This window comes from Diorhabda sublineata, chromosome 1, assembly GCF_026230105.1.
Source record: "Diorhabda sublineata isolate icDioSubl1.1 chromosome 1, icDioSubl1.1, whole genome shotgun sequence".
NCBI classification, from domain to species: Eukaryota; Metazoa; Arthropoda; class Insecta; order Coleoptera; family Chrysomelidae; genus Diorhabda; species Diorhabda sublineata.
The window spans coordinates 7,662,024-7,679,872 of record NC_079474.1 but is presented as its reverse complement, the minus strand read 5'-3'; the positions used below and the strand labels follow the sequence as shown (position 1 = coordinate 7,679,872).

Sequence of the window (17,849 nt, the reverse complement as noted above, 5' to 3'; positions counted from 1 at the left end):
TAGCTCCTACATAACAATTATTTCATGAATTTATACAGAGAGGTCCTGAAGTAGATAATAAATTTTCGATATAAAAACCCTGAAGTAGATTAATTCTTACACATTCTTATTCTTACCATGAATCCTGAGAAGTATATCGACTCTGAAACTACAACATTAAACTCGTCTTTTACCAATACCTGTTTCATTCAACTTTTTCTAATTAGTAAACTTCTTCCAAAAAATCGACTTCAATTCAATTCAATGTTCTGCAATTCAATGGACGTCTTTAATACCTTCAATACTAATGGGAAGATCTGTGCAAGAGCGTAATCTTCCAGGAGCATGACAAATTCTCTCTGTAGTGACTAAATATCTGTCTCTCTATATTCCGTTCCAAGGCAGGTTCAGGTTCTTCTCGAATAATCGGTTTTAATGGACCTCTTTCGGTTCGCCATCAGGTGTCTTATTTTAATGAAAGATGACATCTTGATCAAGTACAGATTTCCGCAAGAAAAGTGTTTTCTTCTCGTCTGATTTTGTAACCATGGTACATTTTGTTCTAACCAGTTCATGCACATCGCTTATGAGTCTTTTAAAATAAATCACGTAATTTTCTCTAAGTCCACATTTAAATTCAAAATCTTAAACAAACATCTTCTCTCGGTTTGTGAATAAAAGACTATTGGCCTCGTTTTTTCTTTTTTTTTTTTTATTCCCAGTTTGTCAAATTTCTTCCATTGCATTGAACCTTCAAAGGTGCTTCATATCGGCTGATAAATCTTTCCACTAAAACATGCGCGACGTGGTCTCTTTAGGTACTTACTTTGAAGCTAATCCGTTACAACTTGAACTTATTTAACACTATTCATTATTCAACGGAAATGGTGTCTCACTTGTTCTTCATCTTGGAATCACCATAGTTTTTAAGAATTATTTTCAACAGGCCTTGTTTCAGCATACAAGGCAGTCCCACTGAGCAAAATATCTCGCAGTGTAAAATTGCTGGGGTACTTCTTGCTAATTGAGTCGCCAATTTTCATCTCCCATAGTTTAATCTTATTTAACTCAAGATCATTATTTTGATCCTATTCTTCGTCGACCAATTTAGTCCTTGAATCAACAGTGGGAATAGTCTAAACAATAAGTCATCTCTTTGATAAGTTTTGAACACTCAAGATCCTTTAACTTCAAAAAGGTTCAAGTGCTGTATTATCAGTGCAAATTGAGACTCTCCTCCCATATAGATACTGGCAAAAGAATTCCTGAAACTAACGCCTAAAATTTCCTTCTCGTGAAGTAGATTCGTTTTGGTTTGTTAGGGACTTTACTGAAATATCTAGAAGCTTCCGGCGAAAGTACTCTTCCCGCGAGGTAGATTCATTCTGGTTTATTGAGAATTATGTTAAAATATCCCAGTAATCTGTATTATCCGATTTGGAGAACCCTTTAAATCGCTATGTTGCTTGAATCACTATCACGAATGAATTATCCCTCTAGTGGTTATTCTAGTATTGAAGCTGTGGTTTTAAAAGCCACTTACTCCCAATGGAGAGCACTTCTTCCATAAGCCGAATTAGTTACTTGACAAGATCTGCAAACTTTCTTAGAAAATTTTGAAAAATCTAACTTGTTGTACTCTGGATTCACCGCTATTCTCTCAGTGCTCACTAAATGACACGGGGAGTTGACTTAGAACTTGAATTCACATTTCTCCAGAATGTCTTCCCCAAAAATGTGTCATTAGATATAATCCTCTCCAAAAATTTTGCATTCGTCTTTCGAATGTCGCGAGGGAATTAAAGAGCCTGAATGGCGTGGAACTGAATTCGAAGCAGAAGATCTCTGTCCTTCTTCGTGGCGTTATTTATCTGACGAAAATTGACGGCGTATCTCGTTGTTCCATCTTTGTTCTTAATTTGCATTACTGAAATAACTCATGAGATAATAGATATTTGTATTACGGTATTCTTTCTGCTTCTTAGTTCATGATAGTTTCCGAGCTGATTGCATCATGGCACAACCAGTATCGGTTTTATGTCCTATCCTTTTACAATTAGTATTCTTTCGCCAACCTCTTCGTCGTTGTTAAATGACTCCATTATAAACCGCGTACTCATGAATCATTGTAGCCGCACTAAGTGCAGATAGAATGGTATAGTTTTATACAGCTGCCAAAACCGTATTGCCTTCATTTGGATGATAGTATACATCTTCGGATGCCTCCTTAACCTTTCGTAAGCCACGTGAGGTTTAATACACCCGAATGAACCAAAAATCCATATATCATTTTTCAATATCCGCGCGAACACTTTGAAACCTCATGTATCGGGAGTTACGACGTTTCCAAAAGCGCATAGTAATATTTGGTATTAACATCGCAGACACCAAATACTGGCTACTACATTTTCTCAATGATCAATGACGCAGGTATAGAGAGAGGGGTTTATTGGGTCCTTTGTGGTTTGAGTCAGGATATTATCATCTTGGAAAAGGTTATTAGGTTAGGTTTGCCCCTAATAAAGAAAAGATTTCTCTGCAAGCCTAAATACAGGAATCAATGCTTTGATTTTATATATGTTCAATGATGGCATTTATTCAGGCTAAAATGATAATAGATGCAAGTTGATTCGCTGGAACGCTAGAATTTGAATTTTGTCTTTGTTCATTATACGCTTTTCCCGAAACGAACAGGCTCCTTAATCTGATGCTACAACATTCCGCAAGAGGAATCTGATTGGGTCATGGCTCATGAGAGAAAGTCTTGTGACTTTCCCTCATGACCTTCAACAGTACGTCATCAGAATTTTAACTCATTATCGCATTAAATAATTTATTGTACCTACTAACACTTCTTTGGGTGCCCTGTTCTAACGAAGGTTAGCGATAACCCCAAAGTCATTTCTGTCTCTAGCCCTTCTAATCAGCGTCAGAGAGTCTAAGCCGGTCCGCTCGTGAATGTTCTTCAGCCATGAAACCTATCGACTGCCAGGACCACGTTTTCCCTCGATTTTCCCTTCGAGCAGAAGTTGCAAAAGTATGTATTTGTCATTTCTATGTATGTGTCCCAGACACGAGGTTTTTCGAGTTTTTATTAATTCTATAAGTTCCCTATCGGTGCCTATTCTTTACATTAGCGGCCAAGCGCCTTAGTTAATTCACCTTAAAGGTCCAAGCTTGCTCGATACGTGATCTTATTTCTATATCTGGGTCTACATCTTTTGTTATCCAACACCCCAGATATTTAAATTTCTTGACATTTACGAGGATGCCACCATTTACGTTGATAGACATGAAAGGATGGCTGGATGTTTTGGAGACAATCATGGTTTTGGTCTTCTTGATGTTGATGTTAAGACCATAATCTTCTATAATTTTTATGCGATCTAAGAATGCTTGGAGATCCTGTTCACTGTCTGTAATTAAGACCGTGTCATCAGCATACCTTAGACATTAATTTTTCCACCTTCTCATGCTTCATCTAACGTTCTGGCAAAGACTTCTGGATATATATTGAAGAGTAGAGACAGCACGCATCCCTGTCGTACGCCTCTTTTGATGCTGTATGGTTCTGTGTCGCCGGGTTCAGTTCTCACCACTGCAATTTTGTTAGCATAAAGCGCCCGTATGATTTTGAGATCATTGTCGTCTAGACCCACCCTGTAAAAGCAATCCACCTACTAACACAGGAAAACTAAATTGAAAATCATAAAATTATGTAGATATATAATGAGACATTCATTGTTATCAAAAAAATAATCTAATTAATTTTATTCTTCGATGTTTTAAACGTAACGAAAAAAAAAGTGTACAGGAAGTAGAAGATATACAGATTTTAGAAATTTTATGAAACACAAGTAACGTTTACAATCCATATGATGTCAAGATCTAATCAGATTCTACTTGCGGAATGTTGTAGCATGGGATCGATACGCTTCGGGAGGATTTGTCTATGTCCAACACAACAGTGGAGAGCGTTTGAGAACTTTTAGAATTTTATCGATGATTTATTTACTCGTGTTTATCAAATTTTTTTTTCAAATTGGTGAGGAGATTTAAAAAAAACTTCAAGTGATCCAAAAAACAAATTATTATTATTACATTGATTACATATAATATATTACATTTTCTACTAACACAAGAAATACTAACCAATCACATTAGGTCCGATACGGACATTAAATTTGTTTATCTACAAACATCAAGTCTACAATATAAATCCAAAATTATTCGCACAAAATCACATATAAATTTCTTGTCATATTCAATAATTAATAAAATTGTTAAATGCAGTTTTCTAAATGTTACACTATTACAGATTGAAACAAGTATTACTCTTTTCTCAGGTAGTGCTAATGCCTTGTTTTTTTAAATAAGTAAATAACCAAAAATTCATTTCAGTGTAAAGATGAGAAGCTGTAAATGATACCCTATTCACAATCTTTTTTTTTTAAGAAATATACAATCAATTTAATCAAACACCAGATATCGATGGACTCTGCAATGTAATATTTAAAAATATCTCATTTTAAATATATTGCAATATTCGCCAGGAAACGTCGTTTTTTTATGGAAAAGGTTTTGAACTTCAATTATTCACATTTTCATCTCCGTGAATTTGAATTCGCCACTATAGTGAAGAATGAGTTAACTAAAATCACTGTTTGTTTAGAGGCTTCAATGTATGCGAAAAAAAGAATAACTGATATGAATATAATCATCAGGGTTTCAAACTCTTTAACAAACACATTAATATGAAATGTTGACTTTATATATCATTTGAAGCACCGTTTATTGTTTTAAATCTAGTGCACCCATTGGTATTTGCGACGGGTGTAAATTTGACCAAATCAATTACCTAACCTACTATTTTATAAAAATCATTTTATATTCACTAGTAAATTCGACCTAAAAGTGTTATAGGTTAGGCTAGGTCATGTTTCGTTTCATAAAATCGGTTGCTTGGTTTTTGTGTAAATAGTTTATGATATATTTTACAATGTTTAGCTTTAGATAACATTTTTGTAAATTTTTTGAAATATAAGTTTACATATATCTATCTAATAGTTCAATTTCAATTTTCTCTACTCAATTAAATTTTTATAATATATAGTTAAGTTTTTTTTGGTTTCAAAATAGCACTCGACAACCTGGCCGAGTTAAGAATATTGCATCCCAAATTTCTCTGGTCGAATTTACTAGACCAAAGGGCTACTTACTATCGAGCTAAAAATTTAATAAAGTTACAGGTCAACAACCACTCAGTGTGCAAAAATCTCTTCAACTTTGTTTGAATGGTACATTTTGAGGAATTTGAAATTCGTATAACAATTACATGTAGAGTAATCAAAACAGAAAGTTTTCAAAAAGGGCGTGGGAACTTTTAAAAATTTAACATAACAACATTCCTCCCAACTATACAATGATAATAGGAGTTGCTTTGGAGATGTGGGATGCTAGTGGTACAGAAATTAGTATATGAAAACCATTTGACTGATAAAAACTTCTATCCTAAGACAGGATCGAGGTGTTCCGGATAATACTGTAATATGTTGGAGATCAAACTTGTGTCTACCTTTTGTGTACATAATAAATCGTTTACTACAGATCTGCATTAGACTAAATCCGTAGCATTTTCGGTTTCCCACAATTTCTCGGAAGGGATTAAACAAAATCGCCAACTTTTAAGTTTATTATAGAACCCTAAAGTGGAGAGATTCTTCCTTAACAGTTCTTTCCTTTGCCGCATTAGTCTATCGCTCAGTCGTATTCGCAACGTTGTAGTGATTCAGTGTATTTAGCTACGAACCTATTGTACCATATAGTAAGCTGTTTTTAGCCTAATTATTGTAGCTTAGCTTATATATATAGCACTAGAACAGTGAGTTACCACTGACGAAGAACTGGAGGCTTTTCGAGGACGTTGCTGGTTCAAACAATATATCACTTCAAAACATTATTGAGTGGGTTCATATATTGAACTTAGGACTGATGATGCAAGATTTTGAAAAAACAGACCAGGTATTATAAAAACTAATTATAACAACGCTTCCTTACTTATTCCAATATGGAACTAATTGCTAATTAAGAAGCCTTGAAAACGTGTTCAAAGGTATCAGATAATTATGTAAGTCACGTTATCCGTTTTATCAAATATCAATAGCGTGATATCTATAACACAATTAAAATTCAATTTATTTGATTTATGCAATTAAATAAATGTCATTAATATTATGAGGATGACAAATAATTTAAATCGATTACGGCTATGAAAATGCGAGTTTAGTGTTCTATATGTAGTTAGAAAGTGTTCCGTAAATTAAAAGAATGGTAGAATCTTACAAATACATTCATAATTTTTGCGATGAAATTATTTTTAAACATTTTATGTTTTAGAAAATTTTTTAATGTAGCATAGCGAATCGATAAGGTCAAAATGAATCTTGATAACAACGTATTTTGAAAAATAACAATTAAAAAATTTTACACTTAGGTTCTTGAGAAGATGACATTTGATTCAAAAGTTATTATTTTAAAAGTCATTATTTTATAGTGACATAAAACTAGAATACCCAGTAAATATTATTGTATTTCAAAAATTGTTCATTATTAAAATAATGTACTGGATGTACCGAACCTTTCTAAGAAATTAGTTTATTGTTCCAAAAAATGGCACAATGATGTTGTCGATTGTTATTCGGGAAGTTGGACAAAACATTTCATGAAAAATAAACTGTGGATACTGTGGTCAAGCCGGATATAAGAAGCCATAGACCCAGGACAACAAAATCCAAGATTGTCGCCTAAAGCTACTATCTAGAATATCGTTTCCAATCGACAAGAGCAATAGCGTATCAATGGTTTTCCGAACAGAATGCAAAGTGTTTATAGACGGTCAAGATATTATCATCTTCAGCTATGGATCATAGAAGAAATAGATTTCGGTGTTACCGAGAACAAACTAGCGGTATGGACACTATCGACTTTACTGTTAAATTCTAGTAATCTATAAATGCAACTTTAAAACTGACTATTTAATTGGCGCAATCAGTAGGATCGTCTGAATAGTTGAAACTCGTCGTTTATACGCAATGTGAACTTTAATTTTTGGAACATAGAAGTAAAAAAATAATCATGAGCAATTCTGGACCAACAGTATCCGAAACTAGAAAAACAGATTGTTCTAAATATCGTCCTGGAAGAACAACACCTGAATTTCATCTTGCCAGAGCTATTGAAAAATGAAATGGATAATTGCTTTTTTGCTGTATCTGTGTCACTTTCCTCTGCTTTTAATCGTTCGAGTGATTATATGAATAATAATAAAAATACAGTGAAAAATCTTTGTATCATACAAAATTTTGATGTAAATTCTAGTGAGTTGTATCATTTTTTACAGTAATCGGCATATGTCAGAATTCTTGATAATGAAAATTGTTTCCAAAATATTTTACTATTGAACGGTATTCTTTCCAAAATCGTAGGTGGAGCTGAATAAATAGTTTCAATATATGGCTGTAATAATCGGGAAGGGTAAAATTCAATTTCAATAAAAAATTTTCTTAATCAAAGAAACTAACAAGAAAAAAACTTTTCTCACATGATAAAAATCTGAACAAATTAAAGAAAATTGTTACATAAAATCAAAATATCTTTACATAAACGATGACTGTTTGGATGAGTATATTTTGTGATTTGTTTCATTATTCCTACAAGACAAACAACATTGTTTGCATATCCAATCAAATTTATTACAATCATTTTTCACAATTGAAATTTGGTATTTTGTATGTGGATATTTTAAACCAATAACACAGCCTTTTGAAAGTCGTTTAGTGTTTTCAGGATAATTTTCTCCAATAATTATAATAATAATAATAATAATAACAAGAAATCTTCATGATTTAAAACTATATTAAACGAAGCGCACCGAGATAACGTCCACTGACGATGTGTAAGCCCCTCTTAGAAAATGAACAAACCCAGTTAGGTTGATAATCGTTGGGTGTGCTCGCCTTATGTCGCCTTGCTCCGCTACGTGTCGATTATTTGAGCGCGAGTCAAATAATGTGAATATAGAATTGAGTGTGGAATCCACACTCTCAATTGTGTGGACGTGTAGCACTCCTATCGTCTCCGTTCGCAAAGATTCGTTTTGAGAGCTTCTAGGAGGAGCCTCGCAAAAGTCTGGATCAGGCATTAGAAGTGAAACATCAAATATGCTTTATATAGATTATTCTTGTTTTACCTGTCATTGGTATTTTGTCTATATGATTACGAAATAATCCATTATTCTGGTACTCTTCTGACTATTTTCAAAAAACATTCAAGAACATTGGAATGGCTATAGAAAGAATAGGACTTGACAAAGGTGTATTGGATAAACATCGAGTGTTTATAATATATACTGAATACTCTATTATTTTTATATTTCTCCTTAAATTTGCACTATACCGTACTTTTAAAAGCAGTTAGTCATAACCACACAATTTTTTTTTCAGAACTTTTTCGAATAATAACGATGAATAACACTATAATATTTTTAGAACTAGTTACAACACTCTATTTTAAGGATTTCACACTTTTTATTGCAATGAGATTCATTTTAACATCATAAATTTTCTTTTTACTAGTTTTTCAAACAATAAAAGTTAATTCAAAGTTCTGCAATTGAAATATAATTAATGACTTGCTGCCAATACCAGCTGACAAAAATAATACTGTATGTTCAAATTCTAACCTAAAAAATATTTATATCGTTCGAGACGATTTTTATTAAGATATATAAAATATTAACCAATCTACCTCTTTAGATTTATGAGGAGCTTCGTGAATATATGTGTGTGGGAATAATTTTGGATCGATTATTGTAATAATTCAACAACACAAAAAGTATAGTCTCAACTTACTACTCCTAATACACTACTTGGTATAAAAACTATAATCGCCCTCACATATAGGTACATAACTACTTTTATTATAAGGCTACTCCCTAAGTTTCTTTGCCAATAGTTTTTCAGTTAAAATACGAAAAAAATTAGTCCGTAGTTATAAAGGGTGAGTCGCTTGTATTTATATGGACTCTAATGGGCAAACGGTGACATTTTTCAAAAATCAATTGGGACAACAATCTAAAAATTATTTACAGGATGTCCCAAAAGTAATCAAACATAGAAAATAAACGATTTTTCAAATTTAACACCCTATACCTATTTAATCACATTTTCAAATACTTAGGTTTTTTGTTTTTCACTAAATTGAATAGATTCGTCAACGTAATTTTTTCATTTCTGCAAAAAACTGAATAATGATGAATAAAGGGCGTTCAGATTGAACATTCTTATGATATAGGGCATTCTGTATAATTGTAAATAAATTTAGAACGTAGCTATAATGGATGTGTAAGAATTTTTTAAAAATGTCACTATTTTTCCAGTATAAATATATTATAATCTTCACTTTATCTAATAGGTGCCTGGACGAGAAAATTTTTGGCCTTAATGAGAATGTTTCTATTAAGTGCATTAATTTTGTCCAATAATACCCCATTTAATAAACCAATTCAATCAAAAAATAAACGGTTATTCCATTGATAATGAGGCATACAAAAACCATATTAACATAAAACGACTAAACGAAACGAAACTAGTTAAAACAAGTAACAATTTCATTTAAACATGTTTCGTTTAATCGCGTTACTTGTTGAATTAAAGAATCCGCGAATGTGTGTCCCATTTTGATTGGAAGCATTTTTTTTTATATATTTAAAAACCTAAATGTTAAAAGCTGTGTCTATGCTATTTCGATCGACAATATCGAACAAGTGTAAACGTGTCGTTCGACTTTGTCGAACCGTGTCGAGTCAAACCGAACCCGAATCAGTCGAATCGAAAGTAGCAGCGTGGACGTGTCGCTTCGACCTCAGTACGAATTTTACTAGAAATGAATTTTAGCAGTTGTTTCATTTATTCATATGTATCGTGAATTAGCTATGGGATGCCGATCTATAAAAATAAAATGACGGACTTGTGGAAATAGCAGTGTCGTTCAGCATTGTAAAACAAGAAGTAGAAAAAAAGATTAAAAATTTACAAGCCCAATTTGCTAGGGAAAGGAAGAAAGAAATAAATTCGAAAAAGACCGATTAGGGTGATGAAGATACATACAAAGGCAAATTGGCAATGATAATTTTAGTAGCAGCCACCTTCTTCATTTTTTTAATTATAGTAAATTAAAAGCACTTCCCTGAATTATGAGATAAATGTCGGTCGACACGTCCACATGTACTTGCCAATGAGGACATGCCGGAAGTCGAAGGTGTTTCCTTTACATTTTTATAATCTTTGTGTATTAGTTATTAATTCACCGTAGTTTCCAAAACAACGATTAACTCCATTCATAATAGTATATTATGTATATTATACCAAATGAATTGTGTAAAAATGTTTGACGAAGATTAAAATACTAGTACTGAAATTATTGATAAAATTTAAAAATACGTGTTTCTGAATAGAAATAGTGGAACTAAATACGACCAAAATTATCTTGATAGTCCAGAGACGTTAAAATGAGAAACACAACTTGCCATAAAAGATAGTAAATCTAAAAAAGCTGTTGGGCCAGTTGAAATACCAAATGAATTGTGTAAAAATGTTAGACAAAGAAAAGATTAAAATAATAGTACTGCATGGATTCTCTTATATTAGCGTTAAAAAAATACTCAAATTCTTATGAAATTTATAATAGAATTATAAAAAAAGTACGAAAAATATACACCTTTGAACAGTTGAAGATATTTCTAAATCGCTCTATATTCGGATCTATTTGAAACCGTTTTATTTTAGTGTTGCCTTTTGGAAATTTTTTTGAATTTGTGTCAGAGTGTTAATTGCGAATTACTAATATCTATTTGTATAGAAATATGGAATGACTGTACACAATTTTTAAAAAGTTTGGTCATTTTATTACCATAGATAATTTTGGTATGTAATTATATTCTAAAAAAACATAGCACATACGACAAATGAGATTACAAAATGAAATAATATGATTTGTTAATGGAATAGAGTATCATCGTTGTTTTATGTTAATAACAGTTTTTCCAAAATTCAAAACATTATTAATATAGAATATTTCGGGTCAATTTAATCATCGATGATAAATTAAACTGAATCAACAATATTCAGACCCCCTGAACACATTATTCGCAGATCCCATTATTAAAAATTATCAAACAAAAATTTATACAATACTAAAAAAAATCGTTATCAAAAATTCAACATCTAAAAAATATCACAATCATTTTTAGGTTGAATATACGGCCATTTAACTAACCTCAAATTGAATGATTATAGTATCGTTAGAAGTATGGGTTATCAGTAGTCAGAGAAAAAACATTATAGGTAATATTTCAATATAATTTCAAACTATTCATCCCAATTTCTTCAATTTGCTGTAGAATAACAACACTGATTATATATTGCTCCAAATCAAAAGTCACATTTCTTACATGCCTTGTTTGGATTCTCAAGTATTTATACCAGTAGACTGGCCGATGGTAATGAATTCCATGCCATACTTGTGGAACCTCTTCTAGATTTAATTAGAGAAAACTGTTCTCTATCACAACACCAACAACAATTACTGACTAGAACGTTATTATCTTATCTCTGAGGACGAAAACTTTGTTTGCTTGAGACAATATAATTGTCAGTGTTGATATGGTAATAGTAAACAGTGTCCAGTATGAATCTCACCAATGGTTCCAGAAATTCCAACTTGGATTTAATTAGTGGTTATATTACACCGCAAGTCTTCTCTACCAGAGCTGTTTTCGCCATTTTCAGCACATTTTGATAAACTCCAACATCTGTGCCGGTTACAACGAGGTTTAATCTCGCTCAAACAAGTGTAGAATCCTACTCTCCAGAAAATCTGCAAACCATTTTTATCAGGTACTTCGTGAGACAGCAATATCCTTTTTTATTTTTAAATCCAAATATATTTTGGATCTACTGATTTCAGAGAACTTTTGGGAGTGATCTAGCCCAGGAGGGAATGGCCAGAGTGTTTCTATTTTTGCCTCATCCTTCCGAAATTATTCTAGATACATTTTCCTTTACCATAGAAATATTCGAAATCAATAATAGGAATTTGGACTCCATATCTATAGAGTGTAGTAGTTTCTTTATTTCTGTGTGACCAGGATTAAAGAAACTGATATTCTTGCCTATTTGAGTTGATAACATGGGAGCTTAGAAGAGATGGGCAGACGATGTCCTCGTAGCCGCAAAATGAAAAATCGAACAGATAATGATAGAGAAACATGGGAGAAGCTAGAAAGGCCTAAATCCAACAGGAAATAAGGAATCAGTTTATCGTGCTGGTCGATATATTTCGGAAAATATCGACAAGTATAGCGTTGATTCATGATGTCATTACCACTATTATACTGATTAACTGGTTATCTATAGTTACAGCTTTGGGATGAATAATTCCATGATTCATTTCATATTATCTATTCATCCAGTTTGATCGGTTAGTGTTAAGGTTTTTAAGATGTTCATAAAAACAAATAGGCCTTTATGACATTATCCTTCTTGTTGTTTTTCAAACTAACCTTATTTGAAGCCGTCAGGATAGTTTAAAATTGACAGCTACTTTGAGAGTAAACTGTAGCCTAATATAAGTCTGAGATTATCAAAATTAAATCTAATGCCTCTTCTTATAAACCTTTAGCCATCCATTTTTTCATATGTTCGAACAAAGTAGCTTCTCTCTGACAATGTTGTAAAAATTATTTACTAGAACATAAGAATTTCGATGTAAAAGATTCGATTAACTTACTTTCCATATTTGAGTGTGAATGAGTGTTGTTTGTTCATTTGCGCCATATTTCAATCTCAAAAAATGTACATAAAAGAAGGAAGTACCAGAAGAATGGCTAGAATCGTTATTTATAATAATTCACCAATGGACAGGCATACATAGCATCGAACGATTGTTTAAAATAGATGAAAACGGGGAACGGTCGGCAATTGTAATTGACATTTTCAAGGAGACCTGACAGGGCACAATAAGAAGAAGTAAAAGTGAAAATGCAGATTTTATTTATACTTATGCAATTAGGCTGTTCCTGAAAAATCTACTATATGAAAAGATGTCCGTCACTTTAAAGTAGAAAAGTGCGAAAAACAGAAAATATTAGTCCAAAACAGTGTAATTGAATTTTGTAAAACGGTCGTGAAAATCGTTTTTCGAAAAGCATTAATGTTTTCGGTATATTATAAATATTGTGAAAATAGGTATGTACTAAATATTTGGCACAATAATTTTAAGAGGAAACGGAAATGAATGTTTGGAATCTGGAAAAACAAATTAAGAGTTCTATTAGTTAAATTTAAGATTTTTAATAATAGAACTATGTCTTCACTTGATGCGCTCTAGTAGCCTTCTAAATCACCAGATTTGTCTCCAAATATCTTTTTCTGTCAAAATAATTAAAATAAAATGTATATCGACATGGTTCTGAAAAAACTACAAATGAATTAAGAAGAGAATGATCATCTGGTAGAATTATAGCTGAACTGTTGAGATCTTCATAGTATTCCAAGTCAGATTTTTTATGACATGTTTTGTTACAAATTCAATAAATTATTAACAGTTTGGAGAGCTCGATGTACACCACAACAAAGTAAGGTATTCAAAAAGGAAATAAGTTGAAGATGTCATAATGAGATTTCTGAGTTCTGTAAAATATTTTACAATGTACAACGAATAAATTTCGTTGTAGCTCGTCTTAGCTGGTATTTCCTATTATTGAATTTACTATTTAAAATTTTCGTTTTGATATTTCCTTCCGAGCTGCAACCCAAGGCACCTGTAGAATTAAACATTCGGAAACATTTGAAATTTGGGTAATGTGTTTAATGCTCAAAGTATCAAACAGGCACATGAAAACGAGGTTCATGAGAGCAAAAGCTTTGGTAGGTCCGAGCAAACGAAAACAGTGTCACAATACCGGCTTGAGAAGAAGGACAAAAAATGATCTTTTTAGTTTTACTAGATAGTGTATAATTAGCTCCTATAACTTATTTATCAAATTAAGTTTCAGATCATGCCATTTTCTAGGTAAGGATCAAACTCTTTACCATATTGTTACATAGAATTTTGTACATATGTCAATTTTACACTATCCGTAGGCATCAACCTTCTACTTTGATATTTTCAATTGAGATCATCTAACTTTTACTACATTCTAAAAACCAAAACTTTTTTTGTTTTACAATTAAAAGACAATATATTTAAAAAAAATTAATGAACTATAAAATATCACTACAAAATATACATTTACATACAATTATAAACATTATTAATCCATTCAAAAGGTATTTAAAGTGTATTAGATTACGAGGAGACAAAAGAATCGTGTGTTAGTGTGTTAATAGTTCAAAATAGTTATATAAAGAAAATTGACATTTTCATTTAATACGATTTTCTATAAGTCTCGAGACGGAGCTATTAATTTCGATCAAAGAAAAAAATTTGATAGTAATTGAAGTACATTTTTACGTGGTTCAAAACGCAAAATTTTAAAGTTATGAATCTCATCTTATATTATGACACCTCCGAACCCAAAAACTCAGTTATATCAAAACTCATATTCTCAGACGATTTATAGAAATTAATGAAAACCTGGAAGAGCTTTATTGCCATCACAAAATGGAACATAACTATAATGAAATATAACTCACAAACAGCATTACAAATAACATCTATGTTGCTAAAATTTCTTCATTTCTTTTTTTTGTTATTTTTATTCAACTTTTTGCTACATGAATCTATTATTTCCAGATATTTTTATTTTTGTGTCAGGTGCTAATTTTGAGTTAAAATTTTTTTTTTCAAAATATTTTTTTATTGCTGAAATTTTAATATGGTGTCATCTAAAATACCTAAAATTAATTTGCAAAACAATAATTCGATTGTTAAAACTTCAGCCATACCCATCTAAAAGTGAAAAGTGATTGGGCATGTTGAAAGAGTACAAACAATGCGACAGAAGCTGTTTATAGTCAGGATGGCGTTAGTTTAGTCACATTGGTGTATTATTTTCATACTTGAAATTGAACATTATCTCAATTTCAACAAATAATTACTCTGATATATTAATCCACAAATTAATTCAATAGTTTTTAATTTTTTCTCTGTCATTTATATATAATTTTTTTTAATTTTTTTTCCTTTTGCTAATCTTTCATTTTTAAATGAAAAATAATAGCGCATGCGAACACAACTACTTCCCGCGTAATTAATTTAACCGAGTACTTGAAAAGTAGCGCGCTTTACCAGTAAACCCACCCCCACATTACATTTTTTACCCCTTATATCTATACTTGGTGCTCCTCCTGTATTTTTTCATTGAAGTTTTAAAAAATGTCGGGTATAAGGTATATAGTCACAACGGCATCGGGTTAAAATAAGGTGAACCTTGACAAGTAGAAATTTAAAAATTGCATTGAAGTATGAAACCTCTAAAAATGTAGCCTTTTAGTTATTTATTTCTTCACTCAAGCTCCTTCGCAAAACTTATGGAAAAACTGTATTAATACGATTCTCAATTTCAACAATAGGCTGTATAAATATACAAGGATTTTGCATTACTTTTTTGATCTTTATTATTTGTATATTGGATGCATTAAAATAATACCTTTGACACTAAGAGATGAGTTAAGAACAATTTAATATAGACGGAAGTGTTATGTTTAGCTTATTACGAATTTATGATTTCTAAAGAATACAGTAAATCATGGTGATATGGTAAATTGTTGTTTTTCCTATTCGAGCGCACAGATGTTGCTGTAAGTATGACAGTTTACCCATCAATAACCTGTTAGAAATCAGTCATAAAAACCGTAAGTAATTAATATAAGACTGTTTTAGATGCTCAATAATTTATGAGGTGCAAGAGTTTATTAGGAGTTTTTTGCCATATTATTCATAATTTTACCCATAGCAAATCTCTATGGACTCTTCACTGGACATTCACTTGGAACAGGATTAAGATGAAGAGTTTTATTGTATAGAATGAACTAGTTGCTAACTGTTCAAAATATGAATGTGTGTGTGATATATGTAGGAAAAAGCAGGATAATTTTCCATTTCATCCAAAGTGCATTCGTTACTTCACCTTGTATAGGTGAAATGGTGGATTTCATAAAATTCCGTTGATTTTTTTTGTTATGCTTTGTAGAATATTTAACAGTCCTATGTTATGACCTATAAATCTTTGAAAAAAAGAGTTTCTATCTTGTCCAAATAAACAATTTTTTGTTCAATATTTCTATTCACCATACCACCCTATTCAAAACTTTGTTTCAACTTGAGCTTTTTGGTAATTTGTGATTTTGTTCTCATACATCGACAATTTGAAAATGATAACTTTAGATAGAAAAGGTTATAACCTTCAGAGGCCAATAACATGCGTCAAAAAGTTTAATGTATTAATGCAGTGGTGGTAAAGAGTAAATAAATCAAAAAGGTTTATGCTAGGACAATAGGGTGGAGCGAAAAAGAAACTTATTAATTATATCTGTGGGTAATACTTAAAAGGTTCAAACAATTTTTTAGCATTTGGTACCAAAAATATATATAGCTGTTAATCCAGAAAAACTATAGTTCAACTACATTAATAAAACAAATTGAACTCACAACCCAGATAATGTATTATGGAAAAAAATGAACATATTTGAAAATATAAAAAAAAAAACAAGAAAAGTTCAAATAAAGACCAATATTTCAAGTTGACTTTGAATATATGTAAAAAAATTTAGTTTTGAGCACTAAAATAAGTGGAATTTTAGATCACCTTTGGATTCTAAAGATGATAATTTGTGTATCAAGTTTCAAAGTAAATTTGATGCGTAAAGCGTGTTCGGGTAAATTACAAATATCTTATTTACTTTCTGAAATATTTATCATTGTCCCTCAACTCATCTATTAGTAACAGATCATTCCTATCTGCTAATTTCGCATAAGGAAACCTTTTTTTTCTTCTGATATACATCTATAATTACGGATTACAAATTTTTCTTTCTAAAGTACTAGTAGACTCTATCCCACTATCTTCATCCCCGCTATCTAATACACTAGCCTCTCCTCTCACTACTTCAACTTTTAATTTACACTTATCGTCATATTCATTCTTAGCGAAATTTCTTTCTATCAAGTCGGTGTCCGACCGAGAAAGATCGTCCACAACATTAAATTGTTTATTAGGCACAGCCTCTATTTTACAACTTGTTAAAGAGCTATCGTCTAAAATCGGACTCATTGGTTTGTAAGGTAGAGCCTCGAAAGAAACGTTTTTAATAAGAGAGGCATCCGGAGGTGTTTCGACGTGTTGAACCATAAACCTACTTTTACCAAAAGTCGTAAAAGTAGGTTTTTCTCTAACAACAGGTTCCACCGTCGGTTCAATAGTGAACATTTTATCAGAACAAAAAGCGCTAGGGCTTGGAGGTAAATCTAATTTTAATAATTTCTTGGTGTGCCTGAGACCTCCTAAAGAATCACTACTACCTAAAGAAGGTAGTTTCTTCCTATTTACTATTTCGGACGCTAGTTGTTTAAGAGTTGGCACTGAAGACGTCGTATTTGGAAATTCGTTAGAATCTATAACACTTCCTGGTGTTATATCTTCCATTCCGCTGTCCGGGGTAGCATTGTCAAACGTCCAGGTACTGTTTCCCGGGAAAAATTGGGAACTCAAACTGTGGGTTTGGAAAGGCTGATCGGAACTAGTCATGAAGAAATCATCTGCCAAATTCGTACTAATCGGACTGTCTAAAATAAAAAACAAAAATCAAGTT

General features: G+C 31.7%; 1 protein-coding gene across 1 annotated transcript in view; it reads right to left on the bottom strand.

Moving 5' to 3' along the window:
- Positions 1–4,054: 4,054 nt before the first annotated feature.
- The window catches only part of LOC130452439 (uncharacterized), a 50,616-nt gene continuing 36,821 nt past the window's right edge, over positions 4,055–17,849 (bottom strand). The window contains exon 21 of the mRNA XM_056791722.1: positions 4,055–17,823. Within this exon, the coding sequence (XP_056647700.1) occupies positions 17,051–17,823 (773 nt within the window). The 3' untranslated portion in view covers positions 4,055–17,050. The remainder of the gene's footprint in view (positions 17,824–17,849) is intronic.